The following is an 18,538-nucleotide window of genomic DNA, read 5'->3' as shown; positions in this document are numbered from 1 at the left end:
AATTAGTATCACTTACCACTTGGTGAGCTAGACTAGGTGGACATTTGCAGTGTCATATCCAACTTCTAGTAAATTTATTCTGGTTTTGTAATGTTTAATATATTACTGTTTTTCTGATGGAAAAAATGTAAATCCAAAAGTGTGCAGTTAACAGGAATAAACGACAGCAAAATCCTACATTTAGATACACATGATTGCGATCTGCATTACTGAAGGTTTGTCTTGTGTTAAGACAGCTCTTTTCTATTGTTTGAAAAGAAATCCTTATGTAATGGGGCTGGTTGGGTCTGATTACATTGAGCTGTTTTTAAAACATTTTACAATTTTCCTACGCTTTTCACTTCTGTCATGTCTGTAGCAAGGAGTTTGAGCAAGTACATCTAGGCTGATGCATTTTTAATTGCTTTTCTTTCATTCTTTCAAAACTAGTTGCCTTGATGACTTAATTGAATGTCTCCCTGGGAAATATAATCACCTGATTTTCTCCTTTCTCTACTAATAGTGATGAATTAACTACAAAAGGTAGAATCAAGGGGCAGACCAAGTTAGTGACTGCCAAGAGTTTTGGACCAGCAAACCACACTTCCAGCCTCTGCATTTACTGGACATAGTGTGTTTGTGTACCATTTTGCAGTAGCAAGAGGAGAAGCAGGTCTTTGCTATGCATGTTATGTTTTCAGCTGCTCCTTGGATCCATATTACATTACTGCAAAAGGCCATGCTTTCAGAAACATTCCCCATAACAAATCCTCATGGTTTTGTTAGGATAAGAGATCTTTAGATAGTCCTACAGAGAATTCTTAGAAAGATGTGCAGTCATGCTGTCAGTTGCCCAGGAGCTCAGTGTGGTGGTGTGCTTGTGGCCAGCATTTTTCATGGCTGACACCCCCTCTCCTTTTTGACAGTGCCCATGCACAGATGTTAGCTTTCCAAGACCAAGATGTTCATACTGAGGTGTCAGTGCTGCTCCATTCCATGGCTGGAAGACAGACTCTGGAATTCTTTCAGGCCTGGCAAACTGTGTGCTGTCCCCCTGCACTGTCTGGGGCACACTGTCCTTTTAGGTGTCCTTTTTGGGGGTGGGGGGGATGCAGTTCATCTTGTTTGGCTTTCGGTGAGTGAGGAGAAGATCAAACTGTATATTTTCCCAGCGGCACTGGGGTGTTGATGAGCAGCAGTGGGTGGAGGTGATGAACTGGAAGCAGAGAAGGAGGACTTTTGTGTATCCCCTATTGTATAGAGATGTGGGGGTTTTTTAGTCTTTGGTAGGCAAAACAGCTGCACCTGAAGTTAAAAGTCAAGGCAGTAGAAGGGCACACGTTTCATACACATGCTTTGGTGCATGTGTGCTGCATGTGCACATGGATGTAAAGTGTGTTCATGCAACTGCAGCTGCTGTGTGTGCCTGGGTCTGTGTGTCCTGCCAGCAGGTAGAGTAGGGGCTGTGCAGTGAAGCAATGTTATGTGGCTTTTATCTAACTGTAGTTGAAATAAGTGATTTATCTGTGACCTGAGGCTTCAGTAACCAAATTCAGTCTGAAAAGTTTCAAAGCTCTATGAGTAGCCAGATGATGGCTAACCACTTCTAAAAATTTACCCTGCTCTTCTCTTTTTGGTGTCTAATGTGCTGAAAGTTGGGCAGCTGCAAAGTGGTGTTTGAATCCACAAAACAGTTTTGATTGGAATGGACAGAGAGCTGGGGGCTGGCAGGCAAGGAGGAAAAGAGATCCAATCTCTCACATGATTTGGGGAGGAGAGGGGGAATGGAGTTGTCCCATCGTGGGGGATAGGTCATGTCCCATCTCCTTAACCTCGTCTTATATTATGCAGTCAGTTTATGAAAATGCAAAATTCAGTTATTTTCATGTTGGGGGAATGGGGAAGTGGATTTGGACCCTCTATTCCCTCTGGAGTGTCCTTGCCCCCTGCTTTAGGTCAGCTAACTTTTCCTGTTGAGTTGGTTCTACTTTGCTAGAGCAACGTAGAGGGGTGACTAAAACCCGACCTGGCGTTTCCTTGCCTGATCAAATTAGGAAGGTTTGCTCTTTACAGATGCTCAAGTACTTTTTTTTGGAGCTCAGGAGCTTCAGCAGAAAAGCCTGTCTCACCTCAGTATCTTTTAGGTTGCTCTTTAGGCCTGGCCTGTTGGTGGTAGGCTGATCTTTTGTTGCTGCAGCATAAATCAATTACTTAGAGTGCTTTACATCTACACACCTACACTGATTTGAGGCTGCCTTGACACATTGAGCGTGCTGGTGGGAGAGGATACAGAGGAAAAAAAAAAAGCCTCAACCATGCTTTAATTTTTTTCAGCCTTCCCAGCAGTGCTCTGCCAGGTTGCTGGGTTTGTGTTCAACAGCTGTGTTACATAAATGTGCTGAATAAAAGGGACTTAAAAAAATCTGAGGGAGCATGGGAGATTGGAAGAAAAGTTCAGGAGTGGGGGAGTCTGTACACAGTGGTGGAGCCATTACTGTTAGTAGTCTGGAAAGGAATCTGACCTTAAATTAAAATATTAAGGCTAAAAGAGATAGTTACAAAAAAGAGCTCAAAATGTGAAATTTTTTTGTGATAGCAAAGAGTTTGTTGCTTGTGTTTGTTGTTTTTTTCTCTTTGGAGTAAACATCTGGTTTTGTGTCAAGTGGGTTCATTTAATTTCTTCGATATTGACTGGCTTTTGTGTCAGTTTTGGGGTTTTACACTTGTTTATATTTAACAGATAAGCCCTCTTACTCTCTGTCCTCCTTGCTGTATATGCACTGAGAGCCTGTGGTTTCCAGACAGGCTGCAAAACAGGGATTTATTGATACTGATGATTTCTTTGTCCTTAATGAAAGCTCAGCAAAGGTCACACTGTTGGCTTTTATTATGTCAGCTGCCCTTTGTACAGTTTGCCCTAGGCAGCATGGATGCTCTCAGAAGACTTGAGTCTGTTCTTTATGTTGCTTCTTTCCTTCCTCAGTTCTACCCTCTTAACCATGTTGTTTTTCTATCTCCTTTAATTTGTGTGAGCAGTAGAAAGACTGAGGCTTCAGAAACTTTTTGTGCCAAGTGACATATATTAATTTGTTCTTCTTGTCATTTCATCATTGCAGATGCCCTGGGTCTAAGCACATATTTCAAGTCCCTTGTCCTGTGCAAATTTGTGATATTAATGGATAGTAAAAATTAGTCCATAAAGAATGCCACAGAATACTAAACTGTTAACATTTATGCTTGGTGTGGACTATATATAAAGATGATTGTTGGTCTGGGATTTCTGCATTAAGAGAATTGCAATATTATTCAGCTTTGCCCTCCTTTTTAAGAAAGCCCGACTCTATGATGGTACTTGTTGACTCTTCAGAAGGTGAACTGACTCTGGGTTGAACTATCCTTAACCTCTGCTGATAGAATGGAGTTAGAAATTTGAGTGAAATGGTGTGGTTACCCTCCATGTGTTTGATCTCACCTGAGGTGGTTCTCAGTCCTTCTGTTCAGATTTCTGTAATCTTCCCTTTCCTCTCATTCAGTCCCCTCTTTTCTCTGTATCCAAGATGGTGTAAAGAAGGGAGGGGTTCAGCTTTACATTTCTGTTAAGTCACAACTTAGACATTTCTAGGCTAGTGCTATTGCTACAGACTTTCTTAAGAAATCAATGGGAAAGTCCAATCTCAACTGATTTGTCCCTGTGTTGAATGAGTGGAATTGTTTCGTCAGTAACTCAGAATTCAGATCTGCACTTGAATCTTAAAGCACTAAGCTGGTTCTTGATTTAAATGTATGAATGATCTTATTAATTTCATGAGAAAGGCAGTGCAGGATGATTACAGTCATTTTAATAACCCTAAATGGGACTGGATGCAGTAGCTTCCTGGAGGCATCTTTCAGCTATCTGGGATGCTCTCAGTAGCAAGAATTGAGTCTTCTAAGCTCATAGCTGACCTTTAGCAAATTTTTGCGTTTCTGCCTGGTGCTTTGATGCCTGCTACGCCTGCTGCAGTCTGGTGCCATTGTCTTATTTTGGTGTTCTGCATTACAGTGCTTGAATGATAAGGTAGTGGCTCATTTTATCAGGATTTGAAGGAGAGTTTGTGGATTCCAGCATGGAGCCTGGTTGCGATATTGCAACTTGACCATTGGGACCAAAAGGATTGGTTCTGGAGGTTTTCTTAGAAGCTTTGTTGAACTGGCTCAGTTAGTCCTCAGCAGGCTAGGACTAACTGGAAGGCATAAATGGTAAAGAGTGGTGGGGAAAGTTATGATGTCTAGCTGATGTTTAGGACAGAATCCTACAGTGCATCTTCTGGGATTCCAGAGTAGCATGTACTAAAGCTTAGATTGACTGAATGTGCTTTTTGACAGACTGATTGAGGAGCTTGTTCCTAGATGTTGAAATCAGTGGGTGAGGGAGCTTCCAGGGGGATTGAAATAATTTGAGTTCTGTTTCAAGGATTAACCAAAATAAAGATGTTTGTTTATATTATTGTGTTTTAATGCTGCTTTTTATAATATATTTGTACAACAATTAGTAAAAATGAAAGCAAAACCTTACTTCCTCCTGAAGTAAGTAGTAGTTCTGAAAATTTGATGTAAATTTTATGATAATATATATTGGGTTCCCTTTCTCCTAGGATTATTTGTATGTAGTCAAGCTTACTGTGCATGTGAATAGAATTTACACTTTTTATGCTGTTTGCAAATAACTTATTTTCTACTTGCAGATGTATGTAAAATCAGGCAGAGGATAAGTGGCATTACATAACAAAAACAATAGTTGTGTTTGTGTTAGCCTATAGACAGCAGGACCTTGTGATAGTTGGAATGATGAAAGCACAGTTTATGAAAATAGATGTGAAGGAAAATATAGCTGGTTTGGAATTCTGCTGGGTTCTGTGAAAAGCTGCTCTTGTTTTCTGTATGGCAGAGAAATTAATATGGAGTAAAGGAAAGCACTTTTGCATTATTCTGCTGTGCTGTTGTTGCCCAATAGATCATTTGCTGTTACTACACACTGAACAGAAGTAATGAAAAATATCCTGCAAAAACAGTAATAGTCTGAGTCTCTAACTTTTATAAAGTTAGATGTAAAAGCTCACTAAAGCTTGTTCACTCACTTGTCTTTGGATTTGGTACTAATGTTGTGGTAGATGTTTCTTTTGTAAAAAGAATGTATCACTTGTCTTTATTTATAGAGCCCTTGGTGGTTTTTGGGTCGGGGTGTAGGGGAGGAGGAACAGACTCACATCGCTGCATCACCACAGTGCAGAACTCATAAAGCAGCTTTTGACTGACCATTCCTACAGTGGCATCAGATGATTACTTTCATGTTAGCATAGTATCACTGGTTTAAGCATTGTTTGTGTGGATTAAATGCAATATGCTGCTGCAGTTGCTTAAATTATATTAAATCAGGATAATTAGTTTTGTATTGAGAGTTTTGTTGTTTCTTTTTTAAAATAAAAAGTAAGGAAATATTTCTTTATGGCTTTTAGTAAGTTTACTGCCACATCTTTTATATCTTATTCATTTAGTGTACATTTTGGTATTGTAGTATCTACTGTAAAATACTAATATTTTACAGAATAATGAATAACCCGGCACTAATGGAAGGAAATGTCAGCTCCCAGTGCAGGTGGGGAGCTGTTAAAATTTTTAGGGTAGCTTGACCTCCAGTTTTCCTTATATTTAGGACCTTACTGGGTAACCTGTGTCTCCAGCATGTCCTTTTATCCCAATTTTACATTGACTGTATTAATTGTTATTGACCGTAAAAAGTTACTGGATCTAAAGAACTTGTAGCCTTTGTTCATACATGTGGCTTCAGTCAATGTAGTGGCTGTGATTATAAGCCCTTGCAGTATTCTGACTCTGAGCAATTAGTTTAACCTCTATTTAAACAGAAGTTTAAATTTGGACAACTGAGGAGGTTCTTGTATTTCCCTGTTTGCTTTGTGATCCCTTACAGTGAAGTTGCTCTTCAGTGATTAGAGGGTGTGAGTTAAAATATTATTTCATCTTGTTGGACAGTTACAATTTATTCCTAAGCAGGAACCAAAATAGAGGTTGTACTTCTATTACTTTATGTAAAGCTTAGTCAATGTAAATTTCCATAACTGTCTTCTCTTCTGAACAAGTTGGTGTATCCCTGTTGGCATAGATTGACCCACTTGAATCAGTGTCTGTAGGCAATATTAAACTATATATTGTAGAGTAATATACTTAATTTTCAGGCTGGTATACAGGATGATAGGAGTCTAGGATGCGCCAAGTTGTGCCTATTCCCACTATGCCAGCAATGTGTGTCTACTCCCTAATGGCATCTTCCAAAAGGCAAGGCCAAATAATTAAATTTTGGGAAGTCACCCAGGATTATATGGTTGCATGTAATGCTTTCAGTGCCATAACTCTGCCAAAGTATGGAGAAAGCCTCGTTAACTATTCAAGTCAACCACTAAAGTGCAAGCGCTGAGGTTGAAATGGTTCCTACAGCACTTCCTTCTCTGTTCCTGCGTGTAACTCTCATTAAAGCAAATATTCTGTTGTTAAGGTTGTGGCTACTCTTACAAACCTTTTAACAGCTAATTAGAGCACGCTTTGGAAGTTGGGGAGGTTCTCCTGTTTGCATAATCTTGGGTTTCCTGATTTCTTAGAAGGGTAGGATCTAGTGACTTAAATGCCTAAATGCTCTGCCATCACTACTTAGGAATTTGGGAATACCACAACCTATATAGGAAAAGCAGCTGTTACATTTCCTTGAGTGAGGGAGTACAAGTCTCTGACATGATCCTCCCTAATTAAATTGCTTGGCAGTGGGGAGAGGAAGAGGATCTTCATTTTTTTGAGTTTGAGCCTACTGCAAAAACAAGGCAAAGTTAAACCTCCTGTACAAAGGCAGATGCTAATCATCACCAAAGGCACTGATGTGGATTCTCCTGTGGGTCTCAATCTGGATGGGTGCATCTTAGACCTCTGCCCCTTATTCTTTTGTCACAGCAACACTTAATCGAAGGCAGTCTAAAGAATTTTGCTCAAAACACTAGGAACCGCACATTTTTCTTCTTTTAAAATATATTGATTAAAATTCCTAGGCACCAACACACTCCTTAGGTTCCTAATTTTAGATACCTGTTCCCGTTATTATTTGAAATGGTAGATTTTTAAATTAATGTCTGGGTCACCTGAGTTGCATACAAAGAGTTCTTCTTGCGCTCTCCTCTTTCGGCAGAGGTGGTGCAGCAGCCTCTTGGTCAGCTCACCCTAACTGAGTTTACCTTTGGCACAGATGAGTAAGTAACAGCCTGGGAGCTGTGGGCAGGCATCCTTTCACCAAAGCTGTTTATGTTCAGTAGTTAGGGATTTTTTTTCTTTGTACTGTGCAGTTTTTTTGACAGTTCTAATTTGCCGTGACGTGGTCAGTGCTGTTTCCTTCCGGCTGCTTGAGAGCCTCTGGTAGAGATAAGGGGACATTCACAGGGCATTTTTAATATGAAGCTGAAGATCTGCTTCATGTAGGAACGTGGGCACTCTCTGGATTGTACAAAGAGTTTATTTATTGGTTTCATCATTTTTAAACGGGGATTCAAGATCCAGAACATTTTACTTGCAAAACAACAACTTTGTTAAATTTGAACTGTGTGTGAAGAAGAAATGTGATATACTTGGGATATCCTACAGCTGAGTAGGTCTGTCTGAGTTCTTTGTATGTTCACTTTCAAACTTTGAAGATGAGAGGTTTTAATGAATGTGAAAACTTCATATCTGAATCAAATGAAAATATGGATTTTCTCTTTTTTAACTTTTATAACATTTCCTTAGACTCATGCTTTTAATATGAAACACTTTGAAACTGATGCCGTATTTCCTGAAACAGTTCTGTTTCAGAACTTTCAGTGAAAGTTCTCATACATTAATCAGTAAAAGTAATACCTTTGGAGACAGAAAAGTATCTGACTTGCTTGGATGTAGATAACAGTTTTAATACGTAGAAAGCTTTATTGCCACTGCCACAAATTCACATTGCTAAGTAACAATATTTTAATGATAATTTTTTATTTTTCCCTCCACAGTGGTAAAGGCTATCGAGGCGGGAAGAACAACTCAGGAAAGGATTTGCCTTGTTTTGTTTTGCTTTGAGAAGAGAAGAACCCAGGAACACTGATGATCTAAGAAACACAAACATTGATACTTGATCCATTTTGTGAACCTGCCTTTCTGCCCAGCTGGACCTCAGTGAAGCTCTCTGTTCATTCACATTCAAGAACATTTTTCTTTGTATGTGGAGCTGAGACCTGGGAATGCGTTATTATGGCAGCAGTTGTACAGCAGAATGAGCTTGTGTTTGAATTTGCCAGCAACGTCATGGAGGATGAGCAGCAGGTATGGGATGGTGTAAGAAACCATATTTGTACAAGTTGGTGTTAGGAGTATTATGAAACACGAGGAAAAAATGTGGTGTAAAACACAAAAAGGAAACATTGAGGTCATTATTGTTGCAGCAGATCTTTGTGCTGTTTCAAAAGCTTCCTGTTGCTTCCCGTAACTTGCATACGCGGAACAGAAATTGGCTGAAATGTTATAACCTCTGCAGTATTGCAGAGACATCTTCCTCCAAAAATATTTTTCCTGTTTTGCTGATTTGTGCCAGTAGAATCGATGCATATGTGATATAGAATTCTCAAAATGATGGTATTTTATACTAGTTTCAACTTCTCTAGTGTACTAGGATAAAATTCTGAGTAGAAGTAATGGTCACCCTGCAGATGACTGGAAGGAGCAGTATGTACCTGCTCACTGTTATTTACAGATTGGTTTCTAAATTGTATTACTGCATGAGGCTTATTCAGAAATAAGCTTGAACGTAATTTGCATTGGTTTCTTTTACACTACAGGGAAAATATGTCTGTTTCTACCTACGCAGACTCTCAGTTAGGTGGTGATTATTTAAACCACATCCTGTGAGTCCTGAAGCTTCAGTGTAGGATTCCTATTGTAAAAATAATGCAGCTTCTCTATAGCTGGTGGTTAATATTAGAGCTTGCATTTATTAACAAGAAATGAGGTGTCTGAGCCTTTTTAAAGGCTAAGTGCCATGACAAACTATTCCGTTTTTGTTAATGTAAAAAGCATTTATTCTCCTCTCTTAAAAAAATACCCTGCTTTTGGTTTTATGATCTTGTCTCTGGTTTTCTGTATGGCCTAATATCTGGCTGGGTCACTGGCCTGTTTCTGCTGTCAGAGTCATGCGATCATTTCAATGAACTGAGTGTTGTCTGTCTAAAGTGCTAACTCAGTTTTGGGTGGAATTAGTAATGTAACTTCCTTCCCTGTATTTTTCCAGAGCTTGTGGTAGCCTGGGGATTTAGATATGGGAATTGCACAAGCGTAGTCAAAAATGAGCCTTACTTATTACCTCTGCTCGTTGTTCATTGCTGGCTTTACTTTACAAGCCAATAGGAAATGGGAGAATTGAGGTAGGGAGGGCTACTTCAGTGTGGTTCCTGGGAGGGGTAGTGTGAGCAGATAGGGCTTTGTTTTGTTTAGCCACGCATTCTGCTTCTTGCAATTTCTTCAGATGCTCACCTGAGAAACTTTAAAAATACTAAGGAGTGCTCAACAGGACAGTAAAACCTCTCTAAACAGAGCTTTCTCCAGCTTCAGAACAACTCAACCTTGATGTTTATCTCATAACCCCACTAAATTCTGCTCTGGATGAAGTCTAAGCAAAGATGTTCTGTAGCATACCTTAAAGGTGGTGAAATCAAAGATGTGAAAGGCTGGAGATAGAGGGTGCATAGCAGGAAGTCCATTGCTCCAGTCAGATGCAAGCTCCCTTTAAATCACTGGGTTCACTGAGTTCAGATATCAAAGATGCTAGCTGGCTGCCTGAAGATAAATTTTAAATGCCCAGTTGTAGAAAAGAACTCCTGCACAGGTGAAGGCCTGGGAAGCTGAAACAAATTTTCCTTTGGCTGAGAGCTTGTAGTACCTTAGCCCTAAAAGACTGCTTCTTGCTTATACTTGGTTGATCTGCTTCTTACTACACAGGAGCTATTGCTACTCCTAAAGTTTCTAAGTTCTTAGATTAGTTGTATTTAGGGACGGACAACAGAATTTTGTACTTTGCAAAAGTGTTAGCTCTGTAAGTGCTCTGTGTTGAGCAAAAGCAGTTTTTTGGATCTTCATTGTATACAAATGATGTTATTTAACTTATCTTTTGATAGTTATTTTTGCAATGCCCTCACAAGCTGGAGTTTTAACAACTTTGGTACTTTTCTTCTTGTCAAAGCTTTGCCTGGAGCTCTCTTGTGCCAAGAGCTCTTGGGACATGGGACAGCTGTGGGGAGAGGTTCAGGGTCTAAGTGGCAGCTATGCTCAGTATTTTAGGGAAGTCATAATTCATAGCTATTTTGCCTTTTTTTTTTTTTTTTTTTTTGAGTCTTGGTTAAACAACCATAAATTATGAACAGTTTGCAAATGTAAGCATTCAGTGGCAGATGCCAGTGGGAGGGGCTCAGTCACATGGACCCGTGTGAACGGGAAGGACTTGCTCTTATCAGCTTTATTTTTTGTAGTTTAAAAAGAATGGTTTTTAAATTTTTCATTATACTTGGAGGTTTCATTTATCACATAGTAGCTCTGTGGTGAGGAAGAAATGAAGTGAAAATATCCTTATAATTTTCAGAAGGGAACAAGTGGCTTGGGTTAAGGCTACTGATAACCTGTCTGGCTTCTGCTACATGTCAGAAATCTGGTCAAAATAGAGAGTTTGCCCTTTTTTCCCCCGCTTTTTTCTGTGCTTTTGTTTTGTTTGTTTGGGTTCTTTTGTTGTTGTTGTGAGGCAGAGGGAGACGGCACAAACAAAACTGGGTAGGAGTTCCTGCAGGCTTTGGCTGAGTCAATGCCACTGCCTAAACCTGCTTCTTTTTCTATCTGTAGCTTCTTCTCTCAATGCCTTTTTATTTAGTCCTTTGTGAACTTAATTTAAAAAGCTGAATAAAAGCAGGCATAGTGGCTAGATCCATAGTAGGAAGCTTTAAATGGTATCAGGGAGAAGTTGAATCATTATGGCCATTAATTTGCTAACATGGTTCCCAGCATGACTGCTCTATGTTGGGCTGGGCTCTCTCAGGTGGCTCTGATGCTTGTAGTAACCTGTGCCTGAAGGCCCCTTCTGTACTTCTGGCATTTGTTTCTCTCCTGCTTTCTTCTGATAAAGAGGGGTCTGAGACCTTAGGTTGAGCCATGACTTCTGCACCATCATCTCATGCCTACCTTTGCTCTCCCATGTTCCCTGTTATCTCCATGGGCTTTCAGAAAGATTAAGCCACCTGGTGAAGGGGAAAGTCTACATTTTTTTAGCTGTTTTTAGCTCCAGCAGAAGGTTCCTTTCCTTTACCCATTTACAGTTTTATGAAGACTTTAAGGAAAATATGAAATCTGTAATGAGGTTGTCTTCCCAGAAAAGTGAGCATTGTGTGTCTGCCTGCAGCATCCTCTGTGCAATTTGGTCCCTTCTCAGATGCTGGCAGTGGGAACCCCTTTAAAGCTGAGAAGCTACCTCTGCCTCTGCACAGGGACTGTCAGCAAAGGAAAAGTTCAAAAGCTGTTTTCTAGTCACTAAGGTCACTTCCCCTAGTTCTGTTTAGGGTTTTGGGGTGCTTTATTTGTTCTTGAGGGGGAGGATTATTTGTTTTTTAATGTAAATGGTCATCTGCATTGCCAGTCTGAATGTTGTTATTTGGTTAAAAAGACAGTTGTTTTTTCCCTGAGGTTGCTTTCACCTTTTTTTTTTCCCACGTAGCTTTTCCCTTCTACTATCTATTGCATGTATTTCTTCTCACCTATCACTCACTCACACAGAATTTATTCCACACCAGTTAAAAGCTAGTCACCTTATTCCTGGGACAAGTTGTCATCCTTAAAGACTTGCAGTATGAGAAGACAGTACCTCCAAAGCAGAAGAAATCCCCTTCCATTTTTTCCATTTCCGTGGCCCGGATGGTGTTTTGATCTTCTGTCAGTTGGTGACAGTTGATGAGACAATTTTCAGAGAAAAAGAGAAACACCTTGTCAGCATGTCAAACACACTAAAAGAATTAGAGAGCAGAAAGGAAGATTGCTGCCTTTAGCCCTCGGAGGAGGACGGGGTTCATTTTTCAGGGGATTGTGGGATATAACCAGTGCTTTCAGGGACCCGCTTATGGGACTTTCTGTGAATTTCATCTGTATGAAGTTTGCACTCCTCTGAATTGGTAAAGGTCCATCTATGGGGATTTGGTGGCTAAGATTTGGGAAGATTTTAGCAGTAGCTCAATTGCTTTATGTGTCCAGCAGACATGGGAAATGGGTTGAAGCCAAGTCAAAGCTTTGCTGGAGCTAGGGTGTCATATTTTATCCAAATTTTGTATGAGAAATATGAAGCAGCAGAAGTAGGAAAAATTTTAAAATACACAAATTGTTCTTCTATGGATCTCTGTATTGATTTCTTGAAAATCATTGCTGACACTTTAATTTGGGACTTTAAAAAAAACTTTGGGATAGTTTGCACTCTCCCTTTTTGCTAGGGCATATAGAAGCATGTTTGTATTAGAAATAAATTCTTTTGCAACCTTGCTATTAGAGACGTAATTTAATTTGTGTTAATTGAATCACTACCTTGTAGTTCTTAATTTAATGTTTTTTCTGTGTGTAGTTCTCATTGCACACTAGATTCAAAGGGAGGCATAGTAAAAAAGGGCTCTTTTGTAGTTCCAAATGTGTACAGTTATTTTTGTGTCTTACAGAAAAACAGAGCTAGAGGAAGGTTTAGATTGGCTCTCAACTGGGATTCAGATGCGTTCAGTGAAATCAAGAGCATTACCTCACTATAGTCATGTGTACATCTGTGTACATTAGTATTAGCTTTTAAAACTGAATGAAAGGCTTGTGAATGAAATCATAACCAGTTGCAAATACTGTATAAAAACACAATGGCCACTTCCACAAAAATGCATTTCAAATTAAATTGACTTGCAGTTGTGTGAATGCTTTTCTCAGTAGGAGCATATTAAAAGTTGTTCTTTCCTTTCTTTTTCACAACCATTGCAGGAAGGAAAGTCCATACATCGTATCACTGTAGGGACTGAGTTGGAAGCAGTTATAACAACAGTTTTAAAATAATACAGTACAAGAAGTGACATTTACTCTGATTCTTCCAGTTCAAAACTGTGATCAAGTTAAAGAAAAGCACATTTAAAGTGTCTTACCACGAGTGAATGCTTTTCTGTTCATCTCCAGCCTTTTGGAAGTATAGTGTGTCAGCAGCTTCCTTGGTAGTCTGGCACCAAGTTCAGGTGAAGAGGTATTGCCCTGGGGGTTTCTCTGCCTGCAGACAGACATAGCAACCATATCAGAGTGTTGTGTGTATGATGATTGTTTCTAGATATGGCCAAAACCAGTTTAATCTGGCAGAGCAGTTCAGATCTGATCATAGGATCAAACCAAGTACTTCAGAACTGCGTGAAGCAGCACAGTACAGTACCACAGGAAACATTCTGGTCAGTAGAGAAGCATATTTTAGAAACATGTGGATGTTTGTGCTTTTGTAACTAGGTTTCATAGCAAGTGAAGAGGGTGTAATATAAACAGGGCTTTGAAAAACTGATCTGAAAACATGTGACAATCAGTTGATTTTATCTGTTTTGTTTATTATTCTGAAACATTTTCCTACAACTCATCTTCTCAGAGGCCAGGCCAGTGGTGTGAGCATCAGTCATTAGAGAAGGACAGAGCTGAGCCAAAGTGATTTTCTTCTCCAGCAGAAGCTAATGTAAGGCTTATCTGGAGCACAGGCAGCTCGACGTGTGGCTGCAGACACTGCAGCTCTTGAGGCGGTGCGGGGCGGAAGGGGCGAGGAGCGCGCCTCGCTGCGCAGACGTGGTGGGCAGGAGGAAGCTGGCCACTTGCTGAGGAGAGTGTGGGACACAGCTGCCTGCACCAGAAACAAGCACCTCAATGCCTCCACCATTTCGTAGTCAATGCAGGTGTTTTTAAGGCATGGCATCCTATCATAGCACAGGAGCCTAAAGCTGGGCAGGGAAATTGTGCCCTAGAAATGCCATTCCTGTCTATTGGCTAGGAAGGAAACTTGGAGTTCTTAGCTCATGTCCAAGTGCCTGCACCACAGCTGTCTGTAACTTAAATCCCAAAAATTATGTATCATGGCATATTACTGAAACTGAGGTATTTAAACTATTTGCAGAGCATAATTGTATCTCAGGAATGAGGCCGTAATGGACCATCTATCTTGTAGCTTATGGAATGTATTGTTGAAAATAAAACTTTTCTTTAATGCATGCAGTTTTTTATTTTTCTTCTCTCTTAACAGTGCTTTATACTTTTTTGTTGATGTGGCTTTTACTTAATCAAATCTATTTGTTTATTCTTGCCTGGAAGCAAATAGGATGTTAGGGTCAGTAAACAAATAGGATGCAAAATGTGAACATGATTTTTTCTGAAGAACAGTAGGGACCTCTTGACTATCAATGATTTCTGATTTCTCAGCTCCAGTACGATGCAGCATTGGTTAGAGGTGCCCACAAAGGTGTGGGGTAACAGCTGTCCTGTTGCATGACTTGATATACACCTGTCATCTGGTGATAAGATTGCACAAGACGGCTTTAACTGGTCTGCACTTTGTTCATTTTTATTGATCTTCTACCATATTGCTCTCTTTTGAAACATGTTTCATAGAATAGGTCATTATTTGGTGGATCTTTTTTTAAAATTTTGGTTTTGTTGACTTTTTTTTTAGGAGACTGTTCATGGTAGAAGTCCATTAAACCATTAAAACACTATTTTTTGTTTTTAGTTCTTTTTTTGCTGATTGCCCTCTACCACAGTTTCTGCTGAAACATGGTTTACAAAACACAGAGCAATTTAAAGTGGTAATTACTGCCTTTTAAAACTTGTAATTGCACTTTCTACGTTCAGTACTTATGTTCCAGACTCTTCCCTAGGGGAGGCTAGCTACTGTCTGGGTTGAGCAGATAGCTCTGATACCATTTTCTGTCTGTGACGGTGTGTGCAGTGGCAGGAGAGATGAGTAATTCTTAAACAAGAATTAAACAAGGACGTAATCATACACTTGATTTTTTCCCTTGGGTTTTTAACTTCTGTGGTTAAAAAAACTACTTGATCTTCCTTCCAATACCTGAAGGGAACCTACAGGGAAGATTGAGACTATTTGCAAGCACATATGGTGACAGTACAGGTGGGAATGACTTCAAACTTACAAGATGGTAGGTTTAGATTAGATATTGAGAAAAAGTTCTTTACTGTGAGGATGGAAGGGTACTGGAACAGGTTGCCCAGAAAAGTTGTGGATTCCCATCCCTGGAAGTGTTTAAGGCTAGGCTCATGGAACTTTGAGCAATCTGGTGTAGTGGAAGGTGTCCCTGTCCATGGCAGGGGGATTGGAACTAGATGATTTTGAAGTTTCTTCCAACCCAGGCCATTCTATGATTCCATGATAAATACATATCTGTGCTCTTCTTTGGAGGGTGAGACCAAAACTACATATATTGGTTTTCTCAGAAATATGTTTTAGCCAGTTTTTAGGTTTTTTTCTTGTTTTTAAGCTTGACACATTCATAATGTGTTTTATTTTTGTAGTCAGGGAACCTTAGAGTTACACTAGACTTTCTTTGAACCTGTTCTGCTATCAATCTGCTATAACTTTCTTCCTGCAAAGCACATTTTAAAATACTCACTTTGAAAAATACAGTGTCTGTGGTAGATGTTATTTGCTGAAAACCTCTTCCTGTTGAGCGGTTGCCTTTTCAGAAAGTGTGTTACTTGTTATTATTGCTAGTCAGTTTGATTTCTGTTTCCCAGCTGCATCTTTTCCTCTGTATCTGATGTAAAATGACTATCAAGACCAAAGGATGATGTCTAAATGCCAACTTTGGAAGGAGAATGGCGAGGGCGTGTGGTGTGAGCAAGATCAAATGACTAAAGCCATAAGAATTAGAGAGGGAATGTATTACAGCACTTTCATCAACATGTTACACCCCTTCCTTCTGTAACAAGTGTCCCCTAAAATGGTGATTTTCAAATAATGTCTCATAGGGAATTTGTTGCCTGTGAGTGCTTTGTCCAGTCCTCACAGCCACAGGACTCCTTCACTCTCAGCAAAAGGTGAAGGTGTTTGCAGCAAGTTGCTCCCCCGGTATTATTGCCAGCAAAGTTTAGCACTTACTGTGCTGTGCCACTCCTCTGTATTGTCAGCTTTAATGCTGCAAAACTCTGCCATGCAAGTCTGGTGTTATGTACTGAAGTACAGTCAGTACAGTCTGTACAGTAGATACTACAGCAATATTCAGCCTCTGGCTCCTGGTGGGACTGCTGCTATTTGCTTTCAGGTGCTAAAAACCATCTTTAGTATTCCTTCCTGACAGTTTGATATCCAGGTGGTTTAGAACAGATCTGTTGAAATATTAGTCATTAAGTGGCTAGATTGGAGGCAGTCTAACTAATATTTTGGGGTTTTTTTTCTCCACCCTCTAGCTTGGTGATCCATCTATTTTCCCTGCTGTCATCGTGGAGCATGTTCCTAGTGCAGAACTCCTACATAACTACTCTGGCTTAACCTGCGTGGATGAACCTAGTGACATGATCACTGAGAACTCTCTGGATGTTGCAGAAGAGCAAATCATAGAAGATGATGATATCACCCTCACAGGTTGGCAATAAAACCACCTCTCTGCTACTCTGCACTCTCTTGGTGCAAAGACTTCTCTGTGTCTTTGTATCAAGATGGCTGTGACTAATGCAAGAAGAAAGTTAAAGGACAAAAAGCAGCAGGGAGCAAAATGAATAGTGGTATTGAATGCTGTTAATTCTATACAAGACAGAGAAAATGGCATTAATATTGTTGGCTGGTGGCTTGCAATCCCAGGTGCACTCTTCCCAATGGTAAAGAGTTTCATCCATCAACAGTGGATGCTTAGAGAACCAAGAAGGTTTTTCTTTGTTCTCTGTAGGTTTTGTTTGCTTTTAATTAACATGTGATACATTCCTAAGTAAACACATATAGCAAAAGTAGGAATATGCAGCTTGAGTAGATGCTGCTTTTAACTTTCTGAGGGTATACAGTTATAAATTAAGATGTGCATGCTAGCATGGCTTACTGCTGTAAGTATACTCAGCATACTCTGAGTAACTCTAGTAATGTTTCACACCTGAAATACAGGGGTTTTTTTTGTAAATTCTATTAGAAAAGGTAGCCCTAAAGAACAACCAATTCTCAAGAAGAAAGCTCAAAAATCTGTCACATTTTTTAAAAACAACCCCTCACTGAATGTATGTAAAAAATCTCAAAGGTGGAGTAGATGCTTTACAGAGAGAAGTTTTCTTTCAGCCACTAGCACCACACCTGGACTGTCTCCAGGGATGAAGACAGCTTGCTGGTTTCACTCATACTTTTGACATTATTTCCAAAGACATGCTCTGATACAATCTTTTACTACCAAAAGCAAAACAAGAACTCAACATTAACTTGACATGAGGAACAGTTCACAGAGTAAATTGACATGAGCTGTTCTCAGTATTTTTTTCATAGCAGTGAATTATCTGTGAACAGACTGTGACCATACAAATAAATTAGGTTATTATTCAAGAAGGTTTTTGATACTCAAACAGTATTTTATGTTGAGACTTCTTGCCAACTTGCTGTTCATATTAATTATTCACACTACAACTGGCATTTCCCCAGTGTGTTACTTAAGCACCACTTAATGCATCTGTGTGCATTTCATAGAGTCATTTTTGTGAATCCATATTCACTGTAATATATCGTGTGTGAATTTTTACATGCATGAGTAATTGTGAAACTCCACTTTTGTGAATGCCCTTGTTAACCTTCTTTTTCTTTTTCTTTTTTTTTTTTTTTTTGGTTGTTGTTGCTGGTCACTTGAGAAGGGTTTTCAAATTGCTGCCAGAAACTGAAAATATTTAATCCTTGTAACTGATGGTGTCCAAGGGTTTCTGGGATACTTTGGAGTCAGACAAGTACAGTATTGTTCCCATCATACATTATAGTTCAAGAAATCTGGTTTTCTTTAAAGGCAAAGTCCTTAGAAATTGAGAGCTGCCACTTTGCAGAGATGATTGCTGTGAAGGAGATGATAACTAATTATGAGTTTCACAGTCTCCATCTTGTGCATGCTGTGGATTTCCTTAGAAGGGAAAGGGGATCAATGCAGGATGGGCCAGGACCAGCACTGTGGCTGGAAAGCTCCTGCTCAGGACAAGGTCGTCAACGCTGGTAGCTCAGCCCCCAGTCTCTGGCAGGAAGCTATCCAGCCTGACTGCAGTGGGGCAGAATTTGGGGCCCAGGGGTGTGAAGGCACCCCACAGGAGAGGAGAGGACACTGGGGAGGGAGGCCCCTGTTACCTCCCTGCCCACTGTGGACAAGCATTGACTGTAGCCACAGCTGCCCAGTTGAACTGCGAGACTGCAGTGTGGGAGACCCTAGTTCAAGTATAGCTTGCTTTAGGCCGCTTCTGAAATGGGGCT

At 39.9% G+C, this 18,538-nt stretch overlaps 1 protein-coding gene across 5 annotated transcripts in view; it reads left to right on the top strand.

The window, feature by feature from the left end:
• ELF1 (E74 like ETS transcription factor 1) overlaps positions 1-18,538 on the top strand; it is an 86,813-nt gene that overhangs the window by 40,888 nt on the left and 27,387 nt on the right. For all 5 annotated transcript variants that reach the window (XM_058018855.1, XM_058018854.1, XM_058018853.1 and 2 more), the window contains exons 2-3: positions 8,049-8,358; positions 16,528-16,702. In XM_058018855.1, the coding sequence (XP_057874838.1) occupies positions 8,287-8,358; positions 16,528-16,702 (247 nt within the window). In that variant the 5' untranslated portion in view covers positions 8,049-8,286. The remainder of the gene's footprint in view (positions 1-8,048; positions 8,359-16,527; positions 16,703-18,538) is intronic.

Source organism: Melospiza georgiana, chromosome 2 (genome assembly GCF_028018845.1).
Source record: "Melospiza georgiana isolate bMelGeo1 chromosome 2, bMelGeo1.pri, whole genome shotgun sequence".
NCBI lineage: Eukaryota > Metazoa > Chordata > Aves > Passeriformes > Passerellidae > Melospiza > Melospiza georgiana.
This window is presented reverse-complemented; position numbering and strand designations above follow the sequence as displayed.